This window comes from Triticum aestivum, chromosome 4A (genome assembly GCF_018294505.1).
Source record: "Triticum aestivum cultivar Chinese Spring chromosome 4A, IWGSC CS RefSeq v2.1, whole genome shotgun sequence".
Classification (NCBI taxonomy): Eukaryota; Viridiplantae; Streptophyta; class Magnoliopsida; order Poales; family Poaceae; genus Triticum; species Triticum aestivum.
In genome coordinates, this window is record NC_057803.1 from 155,492,784 (window position 1) to 155,514,158 (window position 21,375).

Here is a 21,375-nt window from a genome sequence, read left to right on the forward strand (position 1 = left end):
GCGCAGCGTCATGCTCTCGCGGTAAGCTGTTTTTTCCTTTTACAGGGTATCAGTTTTTCATAGTTTGACTCTATGCGGGATCTAAGCTCCCTTTCCTTTGACAGGATTGGCAGGTGACGTCCGGACAGATCAAATGTCCGTCCCCTTTGCCTGAAGGCCCAGCGGACGCTCACTTGGCGAGGCTGCTGGTTCCGGCACCCTATGTGGTGCCGGAGAAGAAGGTCAAGAAGAAGGCCACGGGGACTTGAAAGAGTGTCCGACGCCCGGAGGTGTCGGATTCATCATCCGACGAATCCAAGACGCACTCCTCCCGCGAAGACGAGGAGGAGGAAGAATAGACCCCTCCCCCTCTAGCGGGGGAAGGGAAGAAAAGGAAGGCCGCCCCAACTGGGGAGGCCGAAGGGTCCAAGAAGGGGAAAACCCTTCCTCCGGACTGCTCCACCAACGCCGACGGCGGCGGAGAGGAGTGGGCGCCTAGGGCCAAGCCCCTGGCCAAATCGTAAGTATCCGGATACCAGAGTAATTCATAGTATTCGTTTATTGCACAGCTTTCCCTTACGTCGAATATGTTTATGCAGCCCACCCAAAGACCGGCTCGACGCGTCGTCGAGCGGCTCACTGGACTCGTCGGATGTGAACTCGCTTCCGACGGCTTCCTCCCCCGCCCTACGGACGACACCGAAGTGTTGTCTCAACAGGTTCCAAGCCGGGAGGAGGTGGTCCTGGAGGCGCCGCAAGGCGACCTCCCGGACTCCAGGAGTAAAGGGGATGAAACCCCCCAGGGCTCCAAGTCCGGCTCTAGGCCGGACACCGCTCCGGAACCTTCAAAGGTTCCAGAGTCCGGCGGGGGACCTCCTTCCAAGAGGAGCAAGTCCACCGTGCCGGCGGCCCCCGTCCAACCGGAGGCGCCGGACAATATGTTGGAGGCGCTCCAAGGCGCCTCCATCGACGAGGAGCACCGCCTATTATGAGTGCGGTGGTCCAGAAGGTTCAGTCCGCCAAGAGCGGACTGACTGAAGCTTGTACTAGCCTTTTGACAGGCTTTGAGGTAAGTAAAGAATGTGTAAATAATATTACCGCATAGACAGTAGCCCCTGATGCTCTGTTTGGCGTTCGGGAAGAAAAGCCGAATAGAGGATCAAATAAAATTCGCAGGAGTCTAACAAAAGGAGTCAATATGCGTATGCAGGCTTCTCTGCTTGCGTCCGCCGCACTGACTGCGGAAGTGGACACGCTAAAGCAGAACCTCGAGCGGTCCGAGCAAGAGCTCGGTCGTGCCAAGAAGCAGCTCGAGGACAATGAAGGTAAGAAATACCATGTTTAAATATATATATAAAAGGTGCAATTGCAAAAAATGACAAGATTATCGTGGCTATTGTAGGGGCCACGTCTGAGGTGGCGGCCCTTAAGAAAGCGCTAGATTGAGGCCGAGAAAAGGGCAGCCTCGGAGCGCACCGAGCGGGAGAAGTATGAGGCCGAAGTTGGCAAGGTGCGGCAAGAGCTCCAGGCTTTCATGGAAAAGCATGAGAGTTTGGAGCTTGACTCAAAGACGCAAGCGTCCGAGCTTGCGGTGGCTATTGAAAATGCCAAATCTGCCAAGGCCGAATCCCAGAAGACCCTCCAGGAGTTGGATGAGGAGAAGAAGATAGCGGCGGGTAAGGCATTCTTTATGCAAAGCAAACACATAAACATGAGTTACTTGTTACTTAACCGAATCTGGAGCTCTCCAGGAGCGTTCGCAGATCTTCCCCGGAGTGTGTCCGATGCCGCCACATTCTATCGAGCCGAGGAGGGCAGCTCGACGGAGAAGGTGTTCTGGTCTCAGTACACTGAGGCCGGACACCCCGTGCCCCTGAGCGACCAGCTGAAGCAACTGGTCGAGCTCCACAAGGCGGCCGAACAGGCCATGAAGGGCCTCATTAGTTCGGCTGTGGCCTGGAGGGGCTCTGCCTGGGAGCTATTTCGGGCTGGTGCGGCGGCTGGTGGAGGCCTGTCCAAGGCTCGAAGTCATCAAGCGCTCCGTCTGCATTGAAGGTGCCCATAGGGCCCTTGCCCGTGCTAAGGTGCACTGGGGCAAGCTGGATGCTGAGAAGCTTGTGAAGGACGGGCCACCGCCGGGGAAAGAGCATCGCAAGCCCGAGAATTACTATAAGGATGTTCTGAAGGGTGCCTGCCTTGTGGCGGATGAATGTTCTAGGGATGTAATTTTTGAGTGAAACTTGCTCGTTTTGTCCTGTGCGCTGAAAACTTGTTTATATGCGCTAAGCAATGCTGTTGGAATTTAAAATATTACCTTCTGTGCGGCTGTTTATCAATTCTGAGAGATGGCGAGTCGTCGGCTTCTGCCCCCGTGCCGCTAGTGCTGGGGTGTTCGGGGATAAACCTGAGCGCTCTTTTTCCCATGTTTGGGTCCTTCGAGGGAGGCGCTCAGCCCAACGAACAAGGCAATCGGACTATAATGCGTGAACACTCTCACTTAGCCATAGAATTCTATAATTTTAAATTTCGGCGAAGCCCCTGGTATTCGGAAGACCGAGTTCGGGGCGCTATCCACGCCTTGGCCGGACAGAGCCGGCTCCTCGCCCTAAGCGGCATAAGTCTTTAGGGACTCGAAAAAACCTCTCGAACAGCGACCAGCTCTCGCTTCATCATGACAGTCAGTTTTAGCTTTCTCCACTGAGGTGCTCGACCCAGCTCAACTGGGGCACAATCGCAGTGGTTCTCCTAGTGCTACCTTAGCCGATATAGCGGAACGTAAGGCACCAAAACATAGGAGCCGGGCAAACCCAACTATTGACCCAAGACATGATTCGGAGCCGATGCATATAATGCTATAAGTTCGGGGTGCCGCACTTGTTAAAGTGTTCGGACTTCTCACACCATATTGAGGGGTACTAAAGCCCCTGGCGTATTTTGGCCGTACCAACGTGTACGGGTGCAACATGTCGTTAAGGAACATATATAAAGAAAAAGGTAATGCAAAAATAGACGAAAGCTATGCATTGTTTATTAAAAAGGGCTGCGATCAAAGCAGAACGATACAAATAATGCGATAAGTGGAAGGTTGGACTAGTTAACATGTCCGTTCCAGGGGCAAGCTGCGGAATAGTATGCGGAACGGGTATACTGCTCGTGATAGAGACCACCTGGGAGTTCCGTAGTGCGGCGTGGCTTGTCTGCTTCCCTGGTTCTTGCATCGTTTGTGCGGCAATTGAACTGCCGAACAGGCCTTCCGAAGGATGAAGTCCTGAAAGTAAGAGAAAATTAAAAAATCGGCAGCCCCTGGTACGGTTTAAGCCGTGTTTTGGGCGTGCCGTGATGGTGCCCCTCCCCCTGTGCCCATGGTATCTCTAGAGCGTAGTTATGTACGCGAAGTACTGGCGTCGCCTTTTTGCGAGGGTTGGGGTTGGGGCCGCATTGCTACGCCTGCTCGGATCGTGCCACGCGGTCTTGTTGTAGGTCACTCCGGGTGCGCTTGACGGTGTCCGGTCGTTTATTGGCCGGACTGGAGAACTGCCTGGAGAGGCTGCTTTGAACTTCCGCTGCAAGGGCCGCCGTGTGCTCCTCCGTTCGGAGGGAGCGTTCAGTGTTTCCATTGACCGTAATTACTCCTCGAGGGCCTGGCATCTTGAGCTTAAGGTATGCGTAATGCGGTACCGCATTGAACTTAGCGAATGCGGTTCGCCCGAGCAGTGCGTGATAGCCACTGCGAAACGGGACTATGTCGAAGATTAACTCCTCGCTTCGGAAATTATCCGGAGATCTGAAGACCACTTCAAGTGTGACTGAGCCTATACAGTTGGCCTCTACACCTGGTATTACGCCTTTAAAGGTCGTTTTGGTGGGCTTAATCCTCGAGGGATCTATGCCCATTTTCCGCACTGTATCCTGGTAAAGCAGGTTCAGGCTACTGCCGCCGTCCATAAGGACTCTAGTGAGATGAAATCCGTCAATAATTGGGTCTAGAACCAATGCGGCGAATCCGCCATGACGGATGCTAGTGGGATGGTCCCTTCGATCAAAGGTGATCGGGCAGGAGGACCATGGGTTGAACTTTGGGGCGACTGGCTCTACCGCGTATACGTCCCTTAACGCACGCTTCCGCTCCCTTTTGGGGACATGGGTTGCGTATATCATGTTCACCGTCCGCACTTGTGGGGGAAAACCCTTCTGTCCACTGTTGTTCGGCGGCCGGGGCTCCTCGTCGTCATCGCTATGCAGCCCCTTGTCTTCATTTTCGGCGTTTAACTTGCCTGCCTGCTTGAACACCCAACAATCCCTGTTGGTGTGATTGGCTGGCTTTTCGGGGGTGCCATGTATCTGGCACGAGCGGTCGAGTATTCGGTCCAAACTGGACGGGCCCCTAGGATTCCTTTTGAATGGCTTTTTCCGCTGACCGGATTTAGAGCCTCTGAATCCGGCATTAACTGTCGTATCCTCAGCATTGTCGCCGTTAATGCGGCGCTTCTGCTTGTTGCGACGCGACCTGCCACTACTGTCCCTGGTGTCCGAATTACCAGGGTTCTTGGTCATATTGTTGCTACGAGCAAGCCAGCTGTCTTCTCCCGCGCAAAAGCGGGTCATGAGTGTCGTGAGTGCTGCCATAGATTTCGGCTTTTCCTGTCCAAGGTGCCGGGCCAGCCACTCGTCACGGATATTGTGTTTGAAGGCTGCTAGGGCCTCAGCGTCCGGACAGTCGACTATTTGATTTTCTTTGTTAGGAACCGTGTCCAGAATTGCCTGGCCGATTCCTCTGGCTGCTGAATTACGTGACTTAGGTCATCGGCGTCTGGGGGTCGCACATAAGTGCCCTGGAAATTGTCGAGGAATGCGGCTTCCAGGTCCTCCCAACAACTGATTGATCCTGTTGGCAAGCTGTTAAGCCAATGCCGAGCTGGTCCTTTAAGCTTGAGTGGGAGGTATTTGATGGCGTGGAAATCATCACTGCGGGCCATGTGGATATGAAGGAGATAATCCTCGATCCATACCGCAGGATCTGTTGTGCCATCATATGATTCGATGTTTACGGGTTTGAAACCCTCGGGGATTTGATGATCCATTATTTTGTCTGTAAAGCAGAGTGGGTGTGCGGCGCCTCTGTACTGGGCTATATCGTGACGTAGCTCCAATGAGCCTTGTCTACTGTGTTCGGCCCCGCCGAATTTGTGGCTGGCGTGACGGTTACCGTCTCGAGCCGTGGGGCGCCCACGCGATCCATGGATCGATCTTGTTTTCCTTGCCTTATCCTCTAACATGTCTCGTAAGTCCGGCGCATATTCCCGTGCCTTGGTACGGGGTGCGGCTTGAGTGGAGGGCCAAGAGGCCTCTCTGTCGCGACCACGAGGTGGCCGCTCGGCCGCATCAAGTTCTTCCTCCTCTAATCGGGGTAGCAACCTGCGCTTTGGGTAGCTCTTGGAGGGGCGTTCGAGTTTATGCTCTTCGGTCGCAAGGACTTCAGTCCATCTGTCGACTAGCAAATCTTGATCAGCTCGAAGTTGTTGCTGTTTTTTCTTGAGGCATCTTGCCATGGCCATAAGCCTGCGTTGAAAACGCTTTTGCTCGACGGGATCCTCTGGCACGACGAATTCGTCGTCGTCGAGGCTTGCCTCGTCTTCGGAGGGAGGCATATAATTATCGTCCTCGACCTTTTTGTCTGCCGCTCTCTCATGAGGGCTGGTTTCTCCATCCTCCTGTGCTAAATCTTGCTGGAGGGGGTTTTCTTTGGCGCTTTCCGGGGTATTATTATCTCCCGTGCTGGAATCACCTTGTTTGTTTTGGCGGGATTTTGAGCGGCGCCGCTGGCGCCGGCACTTAGGCTGTTTCTTGGAGGGGTCATCCTCCGCTGTTCCATCGCCATCTCCCTCTTTTGGGGTGTCCACCATGTATATGTCATACGATGAGGTGGCTTTCCAGGGCCTAGTAGGCGCTGTTCTTCATCATCTCCTTCATCGGCATCCATACCGTTGATGTCTTCGGAGTCGAAGTCGAGCATGTCGGTTAAGTCGTCGACAGTGGCTACAAAGTGGGTGGTGGGTGGGCTTTGAATTTCTTCATCGTCCGTACCCCAACCTTGCTGACCATAGTTCGGCCAGGGCTCTCTTGATAAAGAGAGAGGCTTCAGTGACTTCGGGATATCGCCGAAAGGCGAGTGCTGAAAGACGTCCGCGGCAGTGAACTCCATGATCGGTGCCCAATCGGATTCGACCGGTAGGGGCGCGGAGGGTTCAGAGTCCGGAGAGGAGTCCGGCTCCTTGGAGTCACGAGTCTCACAGAATACGGGGCTTGTGCTTGGCTCAATCGCCGTTGGGGTCGCAGCCCCCGAGGTGGCATCCAACCGCCCATCCTTGATCGGCGCAGTTGGCTCCGAATTAAGGGTCGGAGCCGATGCGGGTGCGGCCTCCAGGGCACTGTTCGGCGGCAGAGCTAGATCATGCTCGTCGTGACAGTGCGGCGCGCTCGGCAGAGGCTCGAATCTGTCGAAGATCAAGTCCCCGCGGATGTCAGCTGTGTAGTTTAAGCTTCCAAATCTGACCTGACGGCCAGGGGCATAGCTTTCGATCTGCTCCATATGGCCAAGTGAATTGGCCCGCAGTGCGAAGCCACCAAAGACGAAGATCTGTCCGGGGAGGAAGGTCTCACCCTGGACTGCATCGCCATTGATGATCGTAGGAGCCATCAAGCCTGACGGTGACGACACAGAGGAACTCTCAATGAAAGCACCAATGTCGGTGTCAAAACCAGCGGATCTCGGGTAGGGGGTCCCGAACTGTGCGTCTAGGCCGGATGGTAACAGGAGACAAGGGACACGAAGTTTTACCCAGGTTCGGGCCCTCTCGACGGAGGTAAAACCCTACGTCCTGCTTGATTAATATTGATGATATGGGTAGTACAAGAGTAGATCTACCACGAGATCAAGGAGGCTAAACCCTAGAAGCTAGCCTATGGTATGATTGTTGATGTGTATGTTGTCCTACGGACTAAAACCCTCCGGTTTATATAGACACCGGATAGGGTTAGGGTTACACGGAGTCGGTTATAATGGTAGGAGATCTTCATATCCGTATCGCCAAGCTTGCCTTCCACGCCAAGGAAAGTCCCTTCTGGATACGGGACGGAGTCTTCAATCTTGTATCTTCATAGTCCAGGAGTCCGGCTGAAGGTATAGTCCGGCCATCTGGACACCCCCTAATCCAGGACTCCCTCAGGTCTAGCTTTGGGCTTCTTCACGGGAGCGGAAACTTGCTTGCCATTCTTCTTGAAGTTCCCTTTATTTCCCTTGCCCTTTTTATTAAAACTAGTGGTCTTGTTAACCATCAACACTTGATGCTCCTTCTTGATTTCTACCTCCGCAGCCTTAAGCCTTGAGAAGGGCTCGGGAATCATTTTCATCATCCCTTGCATGTTATAGTTCATCACAAAGCCTTTGTAGCTCGGTGGCAGTGACTGAAGAACTCTGTCAACAACACTCTCAACTGGAAGATCAATTCCTGGCTGAGTCAAGTGGTTATGATACCCCAGACATTTTGAGTATGTGTTCACTGACAGAACTGTTCTCCTCCATCTTGCAGCTATAGAACTTGTTGGAGACTTCATATCTCTTAACCTGGGCATTAGCTTGAAATATCAACTTCAGCTCTTGGAACATCTCATATGCTCAGGGGCATTCAAAACATCTTTGAAGTCCCGGTTCTAAGTCGTAAAGCATGGTACACTGAACTATTGAGTAGTCATCAGATTGAGCCTGCCAGGCGTTCATAACATCTGCAATAGCTCCTGCAGCAGGTCTGTCACCTAGCGGTGCATCAAGAACATAATTCTTCTATGCAGCAATGAGGATAATCCTCAAGTTACGGACCCAGTCCGTGTAGTTGCTACCATCATCTTTCAACTTAGCTTTCTCTAGGAACGCATTAAAACGGTAGCACGGGTCATTGATCTACAACATAGATATGCAAAAACTATTAAGACTAAGTTCATGATAACTAAGTTCAGTTAATCAAATTACTAATGAACTCCCACTTAAAATAACACCCCTCGAGTTATCTAAGTGACACATGATCCAAATCAACTAACCCATGTCCGATCATCACGTGAGATGGGGTAGTCATCAATGGGGAACATCTCTATGTTGATCATATCTACTATATGACTCACGTTCGACCTTTTGGTCTCTAGTGTTCCGAGACCATGTTTGTACATGCTAGGCTCGTCAAGTTTAACCCAAGTATTCTGCATGTGCAAAACTGTCTTACACTCATTGTATATGAACGTAGAGTCTGTCACACCCGATCATCATGAGGTGCTTCGAAATGACGAACTTTGGCAACGGTCCATACTTAGGGAGAACACTTTTATCTTGAAATTAAGTGAAGGGGTCATCTTATAATGCTACCATTGTTCTAAGCAAAATAAGATCCATAAAGGATAAACATCACATGCAATCAAAATATGTGACATGATATGGCCATCATCGCCTTGTGCTTTTGATCTCCATCTCCAAAGCATCGTCATGATCTCCATCGTCATTGGCTGGACACCTTGACCTCCATCGTTGCGTCGGGGTCGTCTCGCCAACTATTGTTAACCAATAGCGATAAAGTAAAGCAATTACATGGCTCTTGCATTTCATACAATAATTAAGAGACAACCCTAAGGCTCCTGCCTGCTGTCGATATTACAAAACATGATCATCCCATACAACAACGTTACCACATCATGTTTTGACCATATCACATCACAACATACCCTGCAAAAACAAGTTAGACGTCCTCTACTTTGTTGTTGCAAGTTTTACGTGGCTGCTACGGGAAACTAGCAAGAACTGTTCTTGCCTACGCAAAACCACAATGGTGATTGGCAAGTTTGTTGTTTTAACCTTCTTCAAGGACTGGTCGTAGTCAAATTCGATTCAACTAAAGTAGGAGAAACATACACCCGCCAGCCACCTTTATGCAAAACAAGTTGCATGTCAGTCGGTGGAACCGGTCTCATGTGCGTGGACATGTAAGGTTGGTCCGGGCCGCTTCATCCTACAATACCGCTGAATCAAAATAAGACGTTGGTGGTAAGCAGTATGACCACCACCGCCCACAACTCCTTTGTGTTCTACTCATGCATATCATCTACGCATAGACTTGGCTCTGATGCCACCGTTGGGGAACGTTGCATGGAAAACAAAAAAACCACGCACACGCAAGATCTATCCATGGAGATGCATAGCTACGAGAGGGTAGAGTATGTCTACGTACCCTCATAGACCGTTAAGCGGAAGCGTTTATCAACGTGGTTGATGTGGTCGTAAACCTTCACGGTCCGCCCGATCAAGTACCAAACGTACGACACCTCCGCGTTCAGCACATGTTCAGCTTGATGACATCCTCGTCTTCTTGATCCAGCAAGATGAGCGAAGTAGTATTCGAGGATTGCTACTTCATGGCATGCGATTTTCCGTTGACTAGATTTGAACATTGCTAATAAGGTTGCTCATGAACTTGCTAGGCTAGCGAAAGTTTCTGTAACTAGAGATTGGTTTGAGGAGCCTATGGAGAATATTCTACCTTTTCTTATAGACGATGTAACTATCATTTCCAATTAATAAAGTGGATGTTTTCTTTCAAAAAAAAAGATGAGCGAAGTAGTAGATGAGTTCCGACAGCACGATGGTGTGGTAATGGTGGTGATGCAATTATCTCCGCAGGGCTTCGCCGAGCACTACGAAAATATGACAGAGGATGAACTAGAGGGAGAGGGGCGGCGCACACGGCTAGGGAATCATGGTGCGTGTTGCCCTCTCCCTCCACACACATATATAGGTGGGGGAGGAGGGGAGGCAGCTAGGGTTCCCCCAAGGGGCCGGCGGCCACCTTGGGCACCTGCCCTGGTCGCCCCCCCCCCCCCTCCCCTCCTTCTTGGGCGCGCGGGGGGAAGGCGGGAGAGGGTGGCGCCCCCGCCCCCCCCCCCACTCCCCTTTCCTTTCTCTTAGGTGGAGGGAAGGCATGAGGGGCTAGCCCTCCCCCCCTTTCCTTCCCTAGGGCCAGCGGCCTAGAGGTGGCGCGTGCCAGCCCCTTGTGGGCTGGTGTGCTCCCCTCTTTTGGACCATATGGCCCAATAACCTCCTGGGGCCTCCCCGAACCCCTTCCGGTGACACGATGACTACCCGATACATTTCGAAACCTTTCCAGTGACCAAATATCATCGTCCTATATATCAATATTTACCTCCGAACCATTATGAAGCTCCTAGTCATGTCTGTGATCTCATCCGGGACTCCGAACAACATTCGTTCATCAACTCACATAACTCATATAATACTATATCGTCAACGAACGTTAAGCACGCGGACCCTACAGGTTCGAGAATGATGTAGACATGACCGAGATGCCTCTTCGGTCAATAACCAACAGCAGAACCTGGATGCCCATATTGGTTCCTACATATTCTACGAAGATCTTTATCGGTCGAACCTTTATGACAACATACGTAATTCCCTTTGTCTGTCGGTATGTTACTTGCCCGAGATTCGATCGTCGGTATCTTCATACCTAGTTTCATCTCATTACCGGCAAGTCTCTTCACTCATTCCGGAATACATCATCTCATAACTAACTCCTTAGTCACTTTGCTTGAAAGCTTCTTATGATGTGTATTACCGAGAGGGCCCAGAGATACCTCTCCGATACACGGAGCGAATCTCAATCTCTATCCATGCCAACTCAACAGACACCTTCGGAGATACCTGTAGAGCATCTTTATGATCACCCAGTTACGTTGTGACGTTTAATAGCACAAAAGGTATTCCTCTGGTATCCGGGAGTTACATGATCTCATGGTCGAAGGAATATGTATTTGACATTAAGAAAGCAGTAGCAATAAACTGAACGATCATATGCTGAACTAACGGATGTGTCTTGTCCATCACATCATTCTCCTAATGATGTGATCCCGTTATCAAGTGACAACACATGTCCATGGTTAGGAAATCTTAACCATCTTTGATCAACGAGCTAGTCTAGTAGAGGCTCACTAGGGACATGGTATTCCTTTATGTATCCACACATGTATTTAAGTTTCCGATAATACAATTCTGGCATGAATAATAAACATTTATCATGAACAAGGAAATATAATAATAACATCTTTATTATTGCCTCTCTGGCATATTTCCATCACGACACCCTCGTGTGTCTTAGGGCCGGGTCAACCGGCGGACAGCATGCACCGATGGTGACAAGGACAAGAATAGAGGTGTTGTGTAGATGAATTAATGTATGCCAGCGATAAAAAATTCCGCTCGCATTTGTGGAATCCCGTAAAGGCTGGGCATGGGCGCTTGGAGAGTACTACATGAGTAACATGACGAGTTGATGGAACAACTTGTACTTACTCCAACTTGATCCATCAACTCGTCATACCCCCAAGCGCCCATGATTCATGTTACTCATGTAGAAGCCATCAAGTTAGCAGCATCAAGATGGTGAAGCCATGACTCATTGGTCATGGTGGAACTATGGTAACCGGAAGGTTATGCAAGAAGAAGACGAAGAAGACGCAAGGAAAGAGAGGAATCATGAGAGGTGACCATATTGCCATTTTTTATCCACTAGATTAGGTATAATTCTTACCGCTAATCTGTATCGAGATCTGAATAACTTTTTAAGTGGGTGGCATTCCTCAATTTAATTTTTAACTTAATGTCTGAGATTTAATTTTGCTCATTTCTTGAGTCGGTTTCAGAAGTATATAGAGATCGATGGTGTAGGTTGTACCTTGAATAGAACAGTTGGAGATATAGATTTAAATTTGCATAAAAAGTTTGCATCATGTAAGTAAGCCATACAGGCCCTCTGTAAACAAATATAAGAGCGTTTAGATCACTAAAAATAGTGATCTAAACGCTCTTATATTTCTTTATGGAGGAAGTACTATATTTTTGTATATTTAAATATAAAATAGTGATCTAAACGTTTTTATATTTTTTTTACGGAGAAAGTACTATATTTTTGTATATTTAAATATACATGATATTTTAAAGAACGAGCGACTAAAATATGGAACTAAATTAATATGACCAATAACTAATAATTTTCTACCGCAACGATACATTGATGCTGCTATGCTAGCAGTTTCTACCACACAATAGTCCAATTTCGCCCCAGTGTATCCCGTTGCAACGCACCGTAATGTAGTTTTAGAATTTACTATATTTTAATCACGGTTAGGTTTTAGTTTCAAGACGGGCAACCCACCTGAAGAGCCATCCTTTCTTGAAAAAAAAACATGAATGTGGTAGAAGGAAAGAAATACCATGCCTACAGGAACATTTGTCAAATACAGTACATGGAAAATGGTGCTTTTGAAATGCTTAAAGACCTTAATACAGGTTGCAGGTAATCACTAGGCAATGACACTTAAAGAAGTGCAGGGTTCTTGAAGTACATGAATCGAAAAAGTATAAAACAAACCAGCATTTGATCTTTTGTCAACATCGATTAATAGAAAACAGAAACAGTATTTTACTGTGTTGAAGCACTGCGTTAAAAACGCATTCACATTCACAGAAACAAATTTATTCTGCTCAGGACAACAAGCAAACTGCAGGCAAAGGACCCATGAGACTAGTCTCAACTACACACTGCGGCAGGTGAAAAATGATGCATCTTGAAGAGTTCAAGTTTCATGACTTCACTTGCGGAGGAGAGTCGCCCTGCAGAGCTGGATCTGATTTGATGGCATCTAATGTCTTGAAGAACTCCTCAGGTAGTGCAACGGGCCGGTGCTGCGGAACATGCTTGGGAATAGGTGTGTCATCTTCAATCACCTCGCATTCGTAGTCATCAGGAACACCCCAGGGATCCCACTCTGCAATGCATAGCAACATATAGTAATTAAAATAGAACTGATACTGAAAGCTTTTGTATCAATTAGAGATTCTCATACTGGAGACAATAGCCTAAAAAACAGCATTCCGGGCATAGGCACAGTCTGCGATCTTAATCCAAAAGAAATGGAAGATGGGTACATCCATTAACTGTATCAAGTGTTATGGCAAAAGTAACTTTGCGAACCAGTGATGAAACACAAAACGGTTCAGCTTTCGTATTCAACAAATCACCCTGTAACCAACAGGTCACTTTTCAATTTAATAAAACCGAAAGAAATTGTTCTCATAAGGTGTTATGCATTAAGCATATATGGTGACAGACTGACAGATTAAAGAAGGGTTTTTATCAGTTATGCCACCGGTTGTGTCCCACTACTCAGTTTTGCCATTAGAAGTTACAACTGCTCAAAAATGCCATCAATCTGTGAGATGCTTGCTCAAAAATGCCATTAGATATCTCAAAAATGCCATCGTTCTGTTAGATGTTTGCTCAAAAATGCCATTAGACATTGTTATTTTTACGTCAAACCCGTTGACCATGTTCTATGAGAAAAATAAGCCTAGACCCACATGTCAGTTCTCTCTCTCACACAATGATATGTGCGGCCCCACTTGTCAGGAGTAACCAAGCGAATAATTTTATAGGAAAATAAGAACGTTGTTGGGATCAAGGGGGCCCTATACTTTATTGTAGTGAGATAGAGGGAGAGCTGGCATGTTGGTTCATAGGTATTTATGTCATTATAACATGGCAAAAGAGATTTGAGATCACAATATGGTGTTTAGTGGCATTTTTGAGCATGTGTCTAATGAAGCGATGGCCTTTTTGAGCAGTTGAAATTTCTAGTGGCAAAACTGAGTAGTGGGACATAACCGGTGGCATAACTGATAAAAACCCATTAAAGAAATGTAACTATGATGGTTGCCTTGAGCATCAAATAGCCTAAATAGAATATCATTAGACAATCACTCTTGTGAGTGCATGCTACAACTCATTGATATCTGCCATCTAATTTGCTCAAAACATATTTACTCCATAATGTGAGCTGACCACTCCCATCTATAAAACGAACCATAGTACTAAACAAAGTATAATGTGCGGAGAAGATTGGAATTCCCAGTTTCTGAAAGAAAATCTGCTGCCATAAAGAGCTTAATACATGTATTGTAATCAGCCGAACTACCTTGCTAGTGATATCAATGAGATTACTTCAAGAAAGCGCCCATGATATTTGTATCAAATTGGAGCTAGTAACCAATCCCAGCATGATATTTGTATTGAAAAAACTTATATAAACAAAAAATCTCAAATATCCTTCATCGTGAGACATATAACCATTACTATAAATAAGACACTTTTTCACGTATTCACCCGAGATATTGTAGAAATTGGCCACATTGATCTGTCGTCTTGTTCTCGTGTCTAATAGAAATATGGCAGTACAATTATTCCCCAATTAGGAGCATATAACTTGGTTATGTAGATATGAATACTTTAAGTTGAGGTGCTTCCAGATCATTAGATGTCTTATTTTCGCTGGTAATATCATCAAATCCCTCACTCCCTGTACCACCATTTCAACAAGGGGAGCTAAGAGGTGAAGAGCAGGCCACAAAATGTTTAACACCGACCCAGCAACATAGCCAAATTTGCAGCTCATTTAAATTTTACTATGCATAGAAAGAAAAACCATAGTTGATTGTTTCTTCCAAGATTATCTCAGTTTTAAATGGGATAGAGGTGCATTTAATCTGAATTTGACGAAACAAAAAACATTACATAGCTGATACGTCCAACATCGGCTTAAAAGATGTGTAAGGGGATAGGCTAAAGCTGCACCCTTGTTCTGCCACGGTCTAGCAACGTTTCGGAAAATGTGCACTGTTCCTAATGGGAGGACAATGTTACCAGAAATGGACATTTTCTGATGTAGCACCCGTTGAGCTCCTGAACTGGATTCTGGGTCAACAATGTTATGGGCATAGCAATCCACCGTGAGACCAAAACTATGAAAGACTATAGGGTGTGTTTGGTTTGTGTCCAAGTTTGTCCTGCCAAAATTTTGGCTAGCCAAAATTAGAGGTTTCGCTTGCCCATGAGTTGGCCAACATTGGCTAGACAATGAACTAGGACTACCAAAGAAGCATTGGCATGCCCAAACGTTGGCAATCATCCAAACATGGACCGATGTTTTAGACTTTAGGTCATGACCAAAAAATTGGTAGGATAAATGTTGGTGGCAATCCAAACATACCCATAGTAAAAAAAAAAAAAAAACATACCCATAGTACACCAATAATCACGCAGTCTTGTGTATCTCAATGTTTGAGATGAACATTAATTAATTTCACACAAATTTCCATCTGTTGACAAAGGTTGCCAGATCTACTGGTAGTTGAACAGTAAGCGTTAGCTACTCCTATGCAACCCTAACGTACCATTTGCACTAGGTGAAGAGCAGAAAGGACATTTTCTCAACGAGCAATCCGCAGGCAACCTCGCATTTCCCCGTATCAAAAGAGAAGACATCCCTTATCACCAAACGGGCAAACAAACTACTCCCCGCACATCCATCGATTGCCCCATATATCGATCAGACAAGGATAATAAAACACAAAAGTAACTAATCGGGGCAAAGAAAGGGGAACGGGTAATCGTAGAGGCACGAACCGATCATCTTGCCGATGAGCTTAAGCTCGTCCTCGGCCTCCTCGATGAGCTCCTCGACCTGGCCGCAGCCGAGGCGGTCCTCGATGCGCTTCCAGTCCTCCTCCTCCTGGCAGATCTGGAGGCGGTAGCGGGTGAAGGACTCGACGGCCTTGCGGTAGCCCTCGTCCTTGGGGACGGCCTCGATCTCCTTGAGGGTGCGCGTGTAGAGCCCGATGAGCACATCCCGCGCCTCGGAGACCACGTCCAGACCCACGATCCCCGTCGTCTCCTTCACCGCCCGCGCAGAGCGCATGGCCGCCAGCCCGCCCCCGCCGCTTAGGATCCGCCGCAGAAACATCCCGCCGCCGTCTTCTTCTTCGGACTCTCTCTCTTCTCTCTCTTTCTCTCTGGTGAGATGAGGTGAGGTGCGGGTGCGACCGTGCGTGTGGGTTAGTGTAGGAGCGAGCAGCAAAGTGAAAAATGGGCCTGGGCAGTGGGCTCGTTCTTTAGATGAGGAAAGTGGTGTGTATATGTTGCATTGCCGTCTGGGCCAATGTTGGAGATGAACCGATCATAACTTCGAGTCCATTTCTCTCTATTTGATCCTCGGAAAAAAAAGTTTCTCAAAAAATGATCCTAAAAAAAATTATCTCTATCTTCTTGTCTTAAAAAAATCCTCTCTATTTTCGCATGGAGATTGCCCAAACATTCATTGCCAACTAGTGATGTTCCTCACCATCGGAACATGGGCACCTCCCATGTTTGTGCCTTGTGTGGCGCTCCACACAATAGGTGTCACTCGCTACTCAATTGCAGCGTGTCCTGAAGTGTTTGGGCTCTCTCCAAATTGAGCCGCTCCGTTGCTCGCCGGAGAGCACCGTCGCCCGCGCCTGTGCCCGCCGCTGCCCGATATTGCTGCTGCCTGCCGCTCCAGTACGCCCCTCCGTCCACGCTTTTGCTCCTCGCTGCTGCCACCCCTACCGCGCCCCGCGGCCGCTGAGCTCACGCAGCCCGCTGCTAGCCCCAGCCCCGTCATGGCCGTGACCTCCACCGCCGCTTCAGGTCACCGCCACCGCCGCTAGAGTCCTCCCTGGCGCCAGCCGACGCCACCGTTGGAGGCGCCGCTTCGGCAGTTTTCCAACGGGCCCAGCGGCGCGCCCTCCCGTCGCCGGAGTCGACCGAACAGCCATCACCGGCGCGTTCTGCCATCGCCGCCGTTAGCCGCCGACATGGCTTTGCCTTTAGCGCTAATGACTCTGCTAATTAAGCCCCACTAATGCACACTGACCACTGGGCCCCCACTGCTAACAAAAATGATTAACCCTCTATTTTAAAATAAACGTCTCAATGACAAGTGGGCCCGGGGGCCCTGTTGACCAGTCAATGGTCCACTATTGACTGCTGCGTCAGCAGTCAACTGGGCCCCAATGGTCAGCCTCTGGCGCACTGCTGGGTGCACTGCACCGGGTGCATCTAACACTTTAGTTGGATTTTTGAATTAAAAATAATTCTAGAAATGTTTAAAACTTTGAAAATTAATAGAAAATAAACCGTAACTCCGATGAAAATGTTTTATATATGAAAGTTGCTTAGAAAAATACAGCGAATCCGAATAAGCGGCCCATTCATCTGTCACATGCCCCTAGCATGCTGAACATGGAATCGTCCCCTCTCTTTCGTTTGTCTGAAAAAAGCAAGACGCCGGGAAAACCCCTTCGGACAGTTTTCCTCTCCGTTTGCAACCTGTAGTACCGCGTTAGAGCACCCCTAGCATAGCTTACTGCCATGTCGTGCTTTCTGTTGCATTTGTATGCTTGCTATTTATTGTTTCTTCCCCTTCTTCTCTCCGGTAGACCCCAAGACCGATACTGATGCCCTTGTGACCGACTATATCGACGGCGACACTTCTTCCTTTTCAGAAGAGCTTCCAGGCAAGCCCCCCCCCCTTGATCACTCTGATATCGCCCATTCCATTCACTCTCATGCTTGCATTAGATTTTGCTACTATTATTGTTTGCTCCTATTCTGATGCATAGCCTTTTTTGCTACCTGCTTTCATACCTTACCTGCTTACTCTAAACTGCTTAGTATAGGCTAGTTAGAGATCCATCAATGACCCCCACCTTGTCCCACTTGCCCCGCTTTATGTTCGATGACTCGATCAACGTGATCGACGTCCAGGCCCCGACAACGCACATTACCCCTTCCCCCCTTAGTTGTACGACTATGCAGAGTTATTATCAAGTGTCGAGGGTGATACCTCGTCAGCACTTCTGGTGTTAACCATGTAGTGTAGCTATTCAGTTGTGCTAATCGAGGATGATTCCTCCTTCACCACTCCCGATAACAACTCTGTCGTGCAACCCCTCAAGTGTGGACGAGGCTGATTCCTCCAAGTCCACCTTGATGGCTACATCGAGTGGGAATCCATCAAGGGTGATTCCTCAGGTTCCCCCCTTGCTGTTTCAAACACACAGTTTGTCACGCCCAATATGCGACTCTATCCTAAAGGAACTTGAAGGTCCCGCCAAGGATAGAAGCACATATTGGAGACGCTTTTGCAAGGTGGATATCATTACATCGTACCATTACATAATAATTAGGGATACATACAAAAGGCATACAATGCCACATGAATACATCAAACATCATACATAAGAACAATATCCGACTATGGATGAAACACAAACAGAAACTCAAACGACATCCACCCTGCTAGCCCAGGCTGCCGACCAGGAACCTAACGCAAGATCGACGATGAAGAAGAAGAACTCCAAGACAAGCAAACATCGCTCTCACGATGTGATCATCGCATAACCTGTACCTGCAACTGTTCTGTAGTAATCTATGAGCCACGAGGACTCAGCAATCCCATTACCATGGGCATTAAGACTAGCAAAGCTTAATGGGTATGGAAGGGGTAAAGTGGTGAGGTTGCAGCAGCGACTAAGCATTGTATGGTGGCTAACTTACGAGTACAAGAGTATGAGAAACTACGCAAACGGTCGCAAACTAGTAATGATCAAGAAGTGATCCTGAACTACTTACGTTCAAACATAACCCAACCGTGTTCTCTTCTCAAACGCACCCGAAAAGAGACAGTCACGGTTACGCACGTGGTTGGTGTATTTTAATTGAGTTTACTTCAAGTCCTCTACAACCAAATATTAACAAATTCCCATCTGCCACATAACCGCGGGCACGGCTCTCCAAAGTTTAAACCCCGCAGGGGTGTCCCAACTTAGCCCATGACAAGCTCATGATCCCAGGAGACAATCCTCCATCGCAGGAACCTCCGATCAGACTCGTAATCCCAGTGCACAAGACATTTCGACAATGGTAAAACTAATCCAGCAAGACTTCCCGACATGCCGACACCCTGATAGTAGCCACGCGTATCTCTTCTCAGGCCACGTCCGGATGAGCAGTCCGTACAACTAAAACCAGTCCTCGAGTTTCCCTGTGGCGGCGTTGCAAGGGGCTCTAGTTTGGGACCAACACCATCAGCACTGGCCCCCTGTATGTAGAAAAGAATCCTCGGGTTCATGATGCCATATGCCAATTAATTATTTAGTTCAAGTTTTTATTATGGCAAATGTTAAAACCAATGTTGGGCCTTGCTGGAAGAGTTTTATTCAAAGCGAACTGTCAAGAGGGGCCCATAAACCCTCACCGTGTTAGGGACGCAAAATCAAGGAACATAACACCGGTATGACAGAAACTAGGGCGGCAAGAGTGGAACAAAACACTAGGCATAAGGCCAAGCCTTCCACCCTTTACCAAGTATATATGTGCATTAATTAAATAAGAGATATTGTGATATCCCATGATATCCATGTCCCAACATGGAACAACCTGCAACTGCACCTGCAACTAGCAACGCTATAAGAGGGGCTGAGCAAAGCGATAACATAGCCAAACAACAGTTTGCTAGGAAGGTAAAAAAGGTTAGAGGCTAACATGGCAATTTGGGAGGCTTGATAAATAAGTGGTAGGTAGCGCAACATAGCCATAGCATCGAGACAACTAGCATAGAAAAGACAGTAGTGAGATCTAAGGTGATGGTCATCTTGCCTGAAATCCCTCTAGGAAGAAGAACAAGTCCATGAAGAAGACGATCCCACGTAGTCGAACGAATCCTCACAATCGCAATGAAACAGGAACTATCGACAAGGAGCACAACCGAAAAGAAGCAAACAACATGGTAAACACACAAGCATGAACAAGACATGATGCTCAACCAAGTATGATGCATCATAAGTCTATATGATGCTACTCATGGCAAGAGATGATGCATACAAGAACAACATATCAAAGCAAGTTTAAATGAGGCCGGAAACAACATATAACAATTCCAGAAACTCCCCATATGCAAATTTCAAAATTGGTACTGATTTGAACAAAACATTATGTTGAAGTTATTAATCATCAAGTTAAAGTGCACCAAGATGATCTACACGCTTTTCTAGTCAAGTTACATATAAAGTTCATTTAATTCAAAGCTATGGTATAGAAGATATGAGCAAAACAAGTTAAACATGTCATTGATGCAAAAGCAAGCAAAACAACATCACAAACACTCCAAAACATGTATGCAACAAGGTAACATGAAACTACATGCAAAACTAAGCAAGTTTCATATAGAGCATACTCCAAACGGAGCAACGGTTCAACAGATACACTCAATACAAGTTTCACACACAATCTGCCCAAAACTGCAACTAAGCACTTTGCAATCAAGGAAACAACATGCTACAGGAATGATATGGATACAAACTTGATATGCACTCAAAGTATAGACAACATGCTTCAAATAACATTAAGGTTCAGGTTCATAGGCATCAAGATTAATCCAAGATGATCAATGCAAAAAGCCACTTGATAACATGATACGTCTCCAACGTATCTATAATTTTTTATTGCTCCATGCTATATTATCTACTGTTTTGGACATTATTGGGCTTTATTATCCACTTTTATATTATTTTTGGGACTAAACTATTAACCGGAGGCCCAGCCCAGAATTGCTGTTTTTTTTTGCCTATTTCAGAGTTTCGCAGAAAAGGAATATCAAACGGAGTCCAAACGGAATGAAACCTTCGGGAACGTGATTTTCTCACTGAACATGATCTAGGAGACTTGGACCCTACGTCAAGAAATAAAGGAGGAGGCCACGAGGTAGGGGGCGCGCCTACCCCCCCCCCCCCTAGGAGCGCCCTCCACCCTCGTGGGGCCCCTGTTGCTCCACCAACGTACTCCTTCCTCCCATATATACCTACGTACCCCTAAACGATCAGATACGGAGCCAAAACCCTAATTCCACCGCCGTAACTTTCTGTATCCATGAGATCCCATCTTGGGGCCTGTTCTGGAGCTCCGCCGGAGGGGGCATCCATCACGGAGGGCTTCTACATCAACATCATAGCCTCTCCGATGAAGTGTGAGTAGTTTACCTCAGACCTTCGGGTCCATAGTTATTAGCTAGATGGCTTCTTCTCTCTTTTTGGATCTCAATACAATGTTCTCCCCCTCTCTTGTGGAGATCTATTCGATGTAATCTTCTTTTTGTGGCGTGTTTGTTGAGACCGATGAATTGTGGGTTTATGATCAAGATTATCTATGAACAATATTTGAATCTTCTTTGAATTCTTTTATGTATGATTGGTTATCTTTGCAAGTCTCTTCGAATTATCAGTTTGGTTTGGCCTACTAGATTGATCTTTCTTGCAATGGGAGAAGTGCTTAGCTTTGGGTTCAATCTTGCGGTGTCCTTTCCTAGTGACAGTACGGGCAGCAAGGCACGTATTGTATTGTTTCCATCGAGGATAACAAGATGGGGCTTTTA

The 21,375-nt window shown here is 47.5% G+C and overlaps 1 protein-coding gene across 1 annotated transcript; it reads right to left on the reverse strand.

The window, feature by feature from the left end:
- Positions 1-12,387: 12,387 nt before the first annotated feature.
- On the reverse strand, positions 12,388-16,086 carry LOC123085685 (probable NADH dehydrogenase [ubiquinone] 1 alpha subcomplex subunit 5, mitochondrial). Its single transcript, XM_044507365.1, has 2 exons — positions 15,552-16,086; positions 12,388-12,858 (listed from the first exon to the last, which is right to left on the reverse strand). The coding sequence occupies exons 1-2, from the start codon at positions 15,886-15,888 to the stop codon at positions 12,674-12,676; spliced, it is 522 nt and encodes a 173-aa protein (XP_044363300.1). The 5' UTR covers positions 15,889-16,086; the 3' UTR covers positions 12,388-12,673.
- Positions 16,087-21,375: the final 5,289 nt, after the last annotated feature.